Source organism: Leishmania major, chromosome 36, assembly GCF_000002725.2.
Source record: "Leishmania major strain Friedlin complete genome, chromosome 36".
Classification (NCBI taxonomy): domain Eukaryota; phylum Euglenozoa; class Kinetoplastea; order Trypanosomatida; family Trypanosomatidae; genus Leishmania; species Leishmania major.
The window spans coordinates 1,265,259-1,276,486 of NC_007287.2; the positions used below are offsets into that span (position 1 = coordinate 1,265,259).

Genomic DNA, 11,228 nt, shown 5'->3' on the forward strand with positions numbered 1-11,228 from the left:
AATATCGACAGAAAACAGACCGACACGCAGACGAGCATCGATCTACCAACTTGAGCGACAGCTCCGACACGCCTGGTAGATTCACGTGCGCGGCCTTGCATTGCCATGACGAAGTTTAGAGGAAAATGAAGAAAGATGACGGAGACCTGTATGGAGAGCGAAAAGGCCAGGGGGGGGGGCGGCTGCGGTGTAGATGAGAGCGAGCAGTTCCGGACGGCCTCATTCGCAGATGAGTGGCAACAGCACTAACAGCTCACAGAAACGCATGCCAGCGCTACTCGCCGCCGCTGGACGGCATTGCGCAGTACCGCATGGTATAGCCGTTAACGCGTCCCGTCATGAGCACTTCCGTTGAAAGGGGCGGCACGATTAGTTCACCCTCGTACCGACTTGTTTCCTCCGCCTGCGTGACTTTCCCAGCAACACTCGGACCCCATTTCACTGCACTCGTGCGGCCTACAGAGAAGTAGACATGCATGACGAAGTCGACGGTGTCATTGTAGAAAGCCCACCGCTTTGTCGCCTTGTCGATGATGCGGAAGAGCAGCCCGTTGCCACCCTCAAAGCAGGGGGTCACTTCATCGCCGCTGATGCTTGGGGCACCGTTCTGGTAGACTTTTGTCGCCTCACGGACCTCCGGCAGCTTCTCAGTGCAGCTTTGTCCGGCGCTGCTGCACAACGTCAGCAGCTCACCGTTGTCCAGCACCAACATCATCGTGCTATCCGAGTTGCCGTGCTTCGACAGACTCGCCCCAGGCCGGTCAATCACAACGCTGCGCCGCCGCTTCGACTCCCCTGCAACCGGCGAGTCCACACCGCTGAAGAAGACACTACTGTGCCGGCGCAGCTCCGCTGCTGCATCTCGGTGGGCCACCAACTCTAGTGCCGGGGCGTTGGCCTGGCTTTCAGCCGCCGGGCGAAGCGTATCATTCTCCAGCTTCCTGTGGCGGAAGTTGATCACGGCCGATGTGCGCGTGGCCACCGTCAGCATCAAGGAGTTGAGGTAGGCATCGTTGGATGCGAACATCCGACGCGGAGGACTAGGCAAGCAAAAGCATTTGCACGTCTTCTGGAGGAACTTGATCTTCTGATTGTTCGTGTAGGCGCTGAAGTACACATCCAGCACTTCTGCCACAGGTTCGACACCCGTCGCCACCTCGGCGAAGGTATCCTCCTGCGTCAGCATCGGATCGACCTCCTCTCCGTTGGGGGCAGCGTCGGCTTCGGCGCCCGCAGTGAGCGACGCCAGCGGATTCGCGCTGACATCACTTCCCTTGGAGGGAAAGACGCGTCCGGGCACGGTGCGCAGTTCGTACATCTCTATTGGCTCCGCAACCCCGCGTAGCTGGTGCGGACCAAGGGCCACAAACTGCACCATACCCTGCTCCTCCTCGGTGAGGGCTTTCACCACGCTCGAGGTGCAGATCACCTGTCCACCGCAGCTGACGCTCTCCGTGCGCGCGGCTGTGTTGACGACGTTGCCGTAGTAATCGTAGCCTTTGGTCACATTGTCAAAGCGCACCTCCACCAGACCATAATGGACACCAGCACGAACACGTAGGCCGCTCCACGGCCTCGACCCGCACTCGCCGGGGTCGGTGCCGCCGCTGGGTTTTCCAATCAACTCGTAGGCGTCGTCGATCGCCGTCGAGCCCCAGTCAGCCTGATGGAGCGCCACCTGTATGTCTCGCGCAAGTTGCACGGCGGCAAACGGCTGTTTGCACGCAATCATGAAGGAGTCGCCAATCGTCTTCACCTCGTAGCACTTGTACTTGATAACCAGCTGGCGAATCAGCTTGTGATGCAGCGCCACCGCACTCGACATGGCCTGCGGCGCTGTCGCCCAGAGCGCCGTGCTGCTCTCGATATCCGTGAATATGAGCGTCACATGCTCGTTTTCGTCCTTCGGTGCGTTGCGGTTGTCGCGGCTGTCACGGGTGCATAAGACACAGATGATGACAGCGGCGACCACCACTCCCATGACAATCACGCACACGACCACGGAGGCAATGATAGTTGACTTCGAGCTGCTGCTGTGCGCCTTGCCAGAGCTGCTGCTGCCCTCATCGTTGGCGTCGACGTAGCCGAAGAGGTTGACAACGTATGGCCCAGCGATCGGTCCATTTGTTCCCCCCTCCATGTCCGAGTACGACCAAATGTAGATTCCGCCCGCACCGCCGTTTAAGACGCCGGTGCACTCCACTTGGTTGCTCCCCGTCGAGTAAGCACATCCCGTACGCTTGAAAGGGCCCAGTGTGAGGTCCTTTATCTGCAGGACTTGCTGCGTATAGAGTGCATCCAAGAGCGCACTCGTCGATGGGTTTGCGGCATTGTAACTCAGCATGCTGAGTGCGCGCACCGCGAGGAAGCCTCTCATTGAGGCTGGTGAGTGGTAGTCTGGCCCAATGGCAGTTGCGAGAAATTCCGCAGATATCCTCGAAATGTCCTGCTTCTTGGGCGTCCAGGGTGGCAGGTTCGTTACAAAAACCAGACGCTTACCAGAGGAGGGGCTGGCGGCGAACGCTTGTTTGATTTGACGGTACCACTGCGTCACTTCGTCGAACAGGAGTATCACACGTGCATTCTGATTGTTTTGTATGTGCTTCTGCAGTGTGTAAATGTCGTTCTGCATAATTCCAGTCAGCAACACAAGGCCGGATTTCGGAAGGTCTTTCGACGACAATTTTTCACCGACACCTAGCGTTTTCACAGATTCCACGGTGACACCGGCGTGCGTCATGATTCGCTGCAGCGTGCTCTGCATCGCAGTCGCTGAGGCACCGGAGTTCAGCAGCACCGCGTGCACATCCGGGGCGACGGCCGACTGCGCCACCCACGTTGCCACCGCACCTAACTGCTGCTCGTTAGTCGCCGTCAGGTAGACGACGTTGCTCGCATTTTGGTAAAGAGTCGGCTGCAGAAATACAGGTTCCACCAAAACCTTCTCCACGGGGCTCTTGTCAACGCCTACGGAGGCGGCCCCAAACACGGCTATGGTTGGCGAGTTGTCGAGAGCTGCTTTCCAGGTAGTATCAGCTAGACTGTCCAAGGGACCAATGGTGGCTTCGGTGAAGGTGGCTGAGACCATTGCGGCTGGAACAATGTTATCCATTTGTGTGGTCATGTAGTTGGAATTTTCGCCAATGCCGTGGTACTTCACGTAAGCCGCCCGCACCATCTTGCTGATGCTCAACGTGACATCGACCGCGTGGCACTCCCATGACTTAAGCATCAGATTCGCACCAGGTACCGACGCCAGTCCGTAGTAAGCGCCGGTTTCTCCACTACTCATCGCTCTTAAGGAGTACAAGAGCACCATGCGACCGCCGACGTTGCACGAGCTGCCGTACGCTCCAAGAACAATATCGCCACCGATGGTGTAGACATGCTGCTTGTGCAGCATGTCAAAATACAGTTTCTGCGTTGGCGACTCGGTCCAAAGAGTGTGGTACTGCAGCGTCGCCACAGTCGCCCGTGCTGTGATCCAGCCCGCGACAGCTTCTATCCCATCCACACTGCTGGAAGCCAGTGTTGGCTTGGTGTTTCCGTAGTCTTTTTTGAACTGACCCATTGATTTTTCGAAGTTCTTGTCTTCGGGGTGCGGATTCGTGGAGGAAACAATTATGCTACTAGCAGGGACCTTTGGTTTTGTCGCAACAAGGTACCGGGAGGTGGCGGTACGGATTAGCCACGAAGGCATCAGGACTTTGACTTCGCGGGAGCTCTTCAACAGCTCCGCAAACATGTCGTTTGTACCTTTGCCAGCAGAGGGGAAAAAAAATACGACGGAGACACCGCTCTCAAATTTTTTCGAAAACGCCGCAAACGTTGCGCTATCGTAGTCCTCGGCCGCCTCATACGTTACGAGAGTGCCAGTGTAGGCAAGCTCGTCCATGCGTCTCACAAACTCTTTGTACACCGCAGCGCCGGCGCTGGTTTCTTCGTCATCCGTGCGCGTGTACACGAAGCCAATTTTCGGAGGCGCTCCGTTGATCATTACATACGACAGTAACGCCAACATCTCCGTTGCAGGATCTGCGTTCGTGAAGTACACATTTTTAGACATCCTCCTCGTGTCGAGTACGCCTTCAGATATGGATGTGACGAGGGTGCAGCTGGTGGAGGAGGACGCTGCTACTACACTGCTGAGAAGTGTGTCGGAGAGCGCGGACATGTACACATTCAGCGTACTACCCGAGCCGTCCGTTGGCGCCCACGCTAGAGGGCTGGACAGGCTCTTGCGCGCGCAAGTAATCGAGGCCTTTTGGGCAGTCACATCCAAGGCGTTCAGCGCAACAGTGGACGACTCAGTCGTCTGTAGAAGAACGCATTCGACATCCAGCGAATTGCGTAGGCTGCCACCTTGCGCCGACGCGGGCGCACAGAGGACGAGCAGCAGCAGCAGCAGCACAGGCGTAACGGAGGGACGCGTGCTGCTGCCTTTGCAGCGATTCATCACGAGCCGTGGCGGTTGCCACATGAGCGAGAGAGAAGTGGAGCGGGGAGGGGAGCGGGCGGCAGACTGGAGGGGACGGAAAGGGCAAACAAAAAGCCCGCTGAGAGAATACACAAACGAGAAGGCGACAGCCAAGAGAAAACCGGGAGGGGCAGCACTCGATGAACCGAAACAACACCCGCAACGGGAGGTGCGGAAAGGGAAGGGAAGGGAGGGGAAGGGAAGGGAAGGGAGCACACATACACATAAACACGCACGCCCATGCATGCATGCAAAGAAAACGGAAGGAAATAAATGGCAAAAAAGTTTACAACAAGAAGAGAAACCGAGCTGAAGACGAAACGACGGCAAGACGAAAACGCAGAAAAAAAAATAAAAGTGTTTCCATGCACCAAGAACAGCAGAAGAAGTAGGAGAGAGAGGCGATGGCTGTCCAAGCCGTTAAAATACTTGAGTGGAGGCGTGCCCGTGCACTGGTGCAGCAGCGATGGCGGGGTGTGTCGAGAGAGAGAGAGAGAAAGCAGCGTGAAAAGCAAAAGAGGCACCTCCCTCCTCACATACTCGCTTTGTTTAAGAACAAAAAAGGAGAGCGCGATGGGGAAGAGAGACGGATGCGCTGACAGCAGGAGGAGCTGTGCGTCTGCTTCGCGTTGTGGTGTCAACCTATCTCCCGTTTTTCTGGTCGTCTCGTTCACTCAGGCACACCCACCCTCCCACACACAGGAGCAAAAAACAAACAAAAAACAAAACAAAAACTGACAACGAAACGAGCTCGCGGAGGTCGTTCACGTAGTGGGTGGTCCCTCTCTGGCAGGGTGCAGGAGAGGAAGAGTGGGCGAGAAGTGTAAGGTAGAAAAGGCGTGAAAAGGGAAAAGGGAAGAGGGAGAGGGCAGAGATGAGCGATGGGAAGGATCAATAATGTAGATCACAGTGTAGCATGTCTGAAGATGTGTGCGCGTATTCGCGTTCTACTGCCGCAGAGGATATTCGATGCCGCCCACCCCTACCCACTTCAAGACTACTGTTTGCCGAGACGACAACCAGTGTGGACAAGGCCAGTGCTTTCTTGATCATCCTTTTGCCTTTTCTTTTTCGCTCTTCGAGGCTGTCCCGTTCGGCTTGCACTGCACACTACGCATGCAGCTTCGCCCAAAACGTGAGATGGTGCGGGTCACATTTGGCAGGAGAAGAGAGTCAGGGAAGGCGAGGGGGTCTATCTCCAGTGAACGTGGAGAGGCCCCTTCTTCCCAAGAGACGGAGTTTTCATTTTTTTGTGTGTCCTTTCGTTTTTTTTTTGTTTTCTGTTGGGCTGCTGTTCGTCTGGCGCGTTCCATAGTTTTGCGTCCGAGTAACAGTGAGAAACAAACAAAAAAGGAAACACACACACACACGCACACACACACACACACACACACACACACACACACACAGCTACCCGTGCAAGCTACAGGGCGTCGAATGTCGATGGAAGTGCTGCTGCGAAGTAGTGTACATAGGAGCTAGGCTGACAAACAAAACAAACAGCATCTTCAGCAGTAGGGATTGCCGTAAGAGGGTGATCGGTGATGACGCTTGAAAACGAAAAGGCAGGGGCCTTTGCCCAGTTGCCTCGCTCAATCGGTGGCGTCAGGGCTGGCGATATCATCGATGATGCGAAGAAGCAGGCGATTGTATCGGCTTTCGAGGGTCTCCTTCTCTGCGTCGCTGCGTCGCGGCTGCGCAACTGAGTGTGCCGATGCCGCCGCCGCCGCTACCGTCGTCTTCTCCGCAGGAGGGGGGAAAAGCTCAAGCACGAAGTCCCGGTTCGGCTCACTCGTGGGCAGCGTGTAAACAGACGGTTTGCTGCCGCCGGAGGGGGCCGCTCTGACCTCCGATGCACCTGCCTGCGTGTAGTGATGCCGCACCCACGCGCATGTGTCGTAGTACTGCTGGGGGACCTTGGCCATTGCGAAGGTCCGTGATGATCGCAGGTGGAGTAGTGCACACACATACACACACGCCACCGCTTCAACGTTGTGGGGGCAACCAGGCGTGTAGCTGAGCAAGGTAAAGAGAGAGTCGTTGTAGAGCTGAAACTATGCCTTCAACAACAACAAAATGTGCACTTCACACTACACGTGTCCACCCCAACCCCCTCTCTTCCGCAATAGCTGAAAAGGTTTCGATCGAACAACGGACAAAAAAACCAAACATGTTGCACTCTACACACGGCAGCCGCGCGGCCTCTCTTGCGTCCCACGTGATGACAGGCCCACAAACGGCGCGATTCTGCGCGCTTGTATATTTTCGATGTGTTCGAGAGACCAGTCTGACGGATGCTTGCGGAGGGGGGAGGAGGGGAGGGGCTACTGAGGTGCAGGAGTACTACAGCAGCAGCAGCGACACCGGAGCCAAGGAGAACAGTCAAGGAGGGCACAGATCACCTCTCGTGGAGATCGAAATGCTGCTCGTTGCTCACGTACAGTGAAAGGCGTCCGGAGAAGAAAGGGGAGGGGGATGGAGCGGGGTAGATGTCACGTGAAAGAACACACGAAAAACACAAGTCCCAAACAGCCCCAACAGCTGAACGCCTTTTTTTTGACTAAAGGGGACTCCATGAGGCTTGTCTTCTCTGACATGGCAGCCGAGTGAGATGGCCAGGGGAAGCACGCCGCGCATGTGGCCGTTCACCTCAAGCGAAGAGCAGCAACACTAGGTTCCGTATATCTCGGGTCGTTTTGGTTCTTGTTAACCTGTTTCTCCTCGCGATCTCTCCCGCGCTTCCTAATCGAGCTTGCACAGCAAGGGAATGCATAACAGCTGTAACCCCAAAAGTACCCACAGAGGGAGAGAGGCGCTAAATTGTGACATACAGCACACAACTATGCGTACCCAGACTTATACACCAACACACACGCACAAGAGAGGGCATCACCAACGACAAAACAAAAGACGAAAGCGAAGCTAAAACGGTGCATGGGGAGGAGTACACATGGTCATCAGCAACGACAAAAAACCATGTGATGCTTATACTTCTGGTTTCGAATTCGAAAATCAACGTCAAGGGAGAGGGAGAGGGGGCAACAACACAAGATACGCCGTCAGAGATGAGAGGCGCGAGTCAACCACTGGATTGGAACGCACACGAAACACAAGGGAGAGAAACGCGTGGGGGTGGGGTGCTCATGTAGCCCATCTCTTCCAGTCCTGCACTTGCTTTCGTGCTTGTATGTGGGCAGTTCCGGCTATGGCAGCCCACAATTTGTGCACACACGGACACCTCCTGGTTACAGAAACACACGGGTCGGGGTGGAGGCGGGTGGCTTGGGTGACAAGTCGTCTTGGAAAGCAAAGTCCTGGCGATGGGGAGAAGAAGCGAAGGAGAATCGTGGATCGGACGGACTCGGCAGCACGCTCATAGAAAGAGCAAGATGAGGCAAGAGAGAGTAGCGAGGCACACACGTACACACACGTACACACACACACACACACACACACACCCTTCTAATCCTCACAGAGTTGCTTCGAAGGCGAAGGACGCGTCGACGGGAAAACACTCACCCCCTAGTGAGTGGTGAGAAGGGGCGCAGGTGGGATGGGGGGGGGGGGAGGATGAGGGGATGAGGATATCCGTGCCCCGGCCGTTTTTCCGCTGGCACATTTCTCTCTCTACTCACCTGCAAACTCCACTCCGCACCCCCGTCTGCCTCCCCCCGATTCTGCAAGCTTCCATGCCCTCCCCCTTGCCCTTCTCTTACATCACTCAACCGCGCAGCCTCTGCTTACCGTGCTGCTGAAGGCGCTGTAACACACATCTCTATCGGAGCGGGCACAGCGCACGCACACGTCACAAAATGCAAACCTAAACAAAAAATAAGGGAGAAGAGACATCACGCTCTGTATCCTAGCGGACAGACATGAAGACTTTGGAGGTAGGGAACTCAATCGTGCGCCCGCCCTCCGTGTGCAAGGGACAGTCCAGCAGCAGACGCGGCAGGAAGTCCGTGAGGTCCTGCTGCTGTCCGTAAATTTTCGACATGGAGTCTGAAGTGCCGCAGACGCGGACTGGATTGGAGTCAGCATGCTGGTGCGAGGAACGGCGGAGGGTGTTGCAGTACTGCACTGCAGGATAGACGTCGGCGTCACCACAGAGCAGTACCACCTGCCGGAATTGCCGGCGGTCTTGGAAGAGCTCGATCACGCACGTGGCGGTGGCGACGTCCACGCCGGTCTGAACCCACACATGACCAGGCCCGTCCTCCGTGAACCCGCGCTGGCGCTTCATGCCCCCCACCAGCTTCGCAACAACGTTCGGCAGGGAACGGCCGCTGTTCATTTCGTCCGTCAAGTAGCGCTTCCGCATGGAAGCCTCGCGGAACGCGTTTTCGCGGTGAGCCAGCGGCATGGACGTCTCCACGAACTCTCTGAAGGCGGCGGTGTCCGTGTCGAACCAGTACGCGAAAGGCTCACACTGGAAGATGTCGCCAATGTAGTCGATGGTGTAGAGCAGTGCGTCGGTGATGTGTCGGTAGTAGGTAGGATCGCTGCGGTTGCGACGAACCGCGACGCAGCGCTCAAAGTAGGACCCGTCCACGACGATTGCCACTCGCCCGTCCCTCTTTGGCCCGTCCAGAGGAATGTAAGGGGGCACCACAGGCGCGCACGAGACGCCCGTGCGAGGACGAGGCTCGCCACCGCGATTGCTCCCGCCGTCGTCCGAATCGCACGGCGTAGCCGAGTTGTTCGACTGGTCAGCACTGCTCGGGTCGTGCTCGCTGGGCAGAGAGGCGGAACGCTCCTCCGAGACGCGGTCGTGCGTCACAGGCGCCAAGTACGGCTGGTGGCAGTGCACCGTCTCGTGATTGCGGCCGCAGTTGTCGCAGTGCACGTTGTCGCATACGCCAGCGGTGTGGCCCTTCAGATGGCAAAGGTTACACACCACTTCGGGGCAATGTGCAACGAAGTGACCGGGGCGATGACACATCCGGCACAGCTGACCCTGCGGGCAGTTTGCGGCCTCGTGGCCCGGCTCGTTGCATTGGTAGCACACACGCCCCTTGGAGCGCATGGGGCACTCCGATGAGCGGTGCCCCGAGTGTGAGCAGTGGAAGCAGTGCGGCTTGCTGTGGCAGATTTGGGAGCTGTGTCCGAAGGTGCCGCAGTTGTAGCAGCGCGTCTGCGGGCAGGTCGTCATCATGTGGCCGAGTTGGTGGCACTGGTAGCACTCCAGAGCCTGGTAGCGCACGGGGCAATTGGCCTGTATGTGGCGCGACGAGCCGCAATTGCGGCAGACGGACCAGCGGTACTCCTCATCAAGGTTGACCTCTTCGTGCGGCGCGCCCCCGACCGAGCGCACTCGCTTCGAAGCGTCTTGAGGGCAGTCGCGCCGGTAGTGGCCCAGCCGCTTACACAGATTGCACTTGATCTTGGGGCAGTTGCGGCGGAGATGGCCGCGCGTCTTGCAGTTGTCACACACAACCGCTCCACCAGTAGCGTTGGAAGACGTGTTTTGGGAGGTGGTGCCGGAGGCCAAGTGGGCCGCAGGCTGCGTGCCGATCGGTGGCTCTTCAATTGGAAGCAGCGCCGGCGGTGGAGCAGGTGGCATAGGCGGGGATGAAGAATTCATGAAAAAGGGGAAGGGAGAAGCTGTGCGGAAGACGTGTGCACGCAAACGGAGGCTGCCTTTTGTTTTTTTTCTTTCTCCCTTTTAGCGAACGCGATGCGGTGCAGTCAAAGACGGCAGAACGCACGAGCACACGCACAATTGACAAGAATAACCGTGCGCGAATAGACACCCGCACCGACGCACCGTAACCGATTGGAGTGTCAAGCAGCAACAGCCGCTGCGGCCAAACCTTCCCCCACCCCAAAAGTAAAAGAGAAGTCGGATAGCGAAGTGGTAGGCGCAACAGAGGTGGAGAAGGGAGAGCGCTAACACGACGATCAACCGGGACTCTGCTGCCGAGCTTAGTGAACTCCTTATCGCGTGTGCCCTTTATGGGATGTTGCCGGTCCAGCGAGTGATTGAGACGCACAAGGGAGAGCTGTGGCAAGAGGGGAGGGAACACAAAATCGCAGTAAAGCTGTGCACACGCAAAAAAGGGGAAAGGGAAAGATGTCGGAGCAGGTGCACGACGCGTTGCGCTAGAGAAGCTAATTGGTGCAGTACAAATAAATGAATGTGCATATATATATATATATAGAGGGAGTAGTAAAGGACGCACGGTTTGTGTGTGTTTGCGGGGGGAGGGAGGGAGGGAGGGAGGGAACGAGATGGTAGGACGATGGCGGAGGGTTCGTGCACGCGTCACGTTGAGGTACACGGATGGTTTGCGTTTGCGTGTCAGAGAAGCATGAGAGAGGCAGGTATACAGATAGGGAGAAAGACAGGGAGAGAGGAGGTTAGCAAGGAGCAGAGCGAGCAGGCATGACCGCATTGGCGGCATCCTGATTTCGAAAACAGACGTGCACTTCCCCACCGGAGCACTTGACACGCCGTCTATCATGCTGGCGTTGGCGCGCTGCTGTCATGCGCATAATGAGCCGTGAGAGGCGACCTTACCGATGGTCCATGTGTCTCACTTCCCAGTTCAAATAGTGAAGCTGTCGGTTGTTTTGCGTGCAGTACCGCCAAGCCGCGCGCCACGCGTGGGCGACACAGTGCACGGAGACCGGCGAAGGGAGCAAAGCACGAAGCGGTGAAGGAATATGAGTGCGTAGACGGAGGGGAGGCGATGGGGAGTGGCAGTGGGTGTTTCGCCTGCCACCAGCAGACAAAGGTGGCAAACGTCTT

The 11,228-nt window shown here is 56.9% G+C and overlaps 2 protein-coding genes across 2 annotated transcripts; both read right to left on the reverse strand.

Moving 5' to 3' along the window:
• Positions 1–274: 274 nt before the first annotated feature.
• Positions 275–4,480, reverse strand: LMJF_36_3180 (receptor-type adenylate cyclase a-like protein; the record flags this gene model as incomplete). The annotated part of the gene is made up of 1 exon (XM_001686845.1): positions 275–4,480. The coding sequence occupies one exon, from the start codon at positions 4,478–4,480 to the stop codon at positions 275–277; it is 4,206 nt and encodes a 1,401-aa protein (XP_001686897.1).
• Positions 4,481–8,339: 3,859 nt separating this feature from the next.
• On the reverse strand, positions 8,340–10,040 carry LMJF_36_3190 (conserved hypothetical protein; the record flags this gene model as incomplete). The annotated part of the gene is made up of 1 exon (XM_001686846.1): positions 8,340–10,040. The coding sequence occupies one exon, from the start codon at positions 10,038–10,040 to the stop codon at positions 8,340–8,342; it is 1,701 nt and encodes a 566-aa protein (XP_001686898.1).
• Between the last annotated feature and the right edge of the window lie 1,188 nt (positions 10,041–11,228).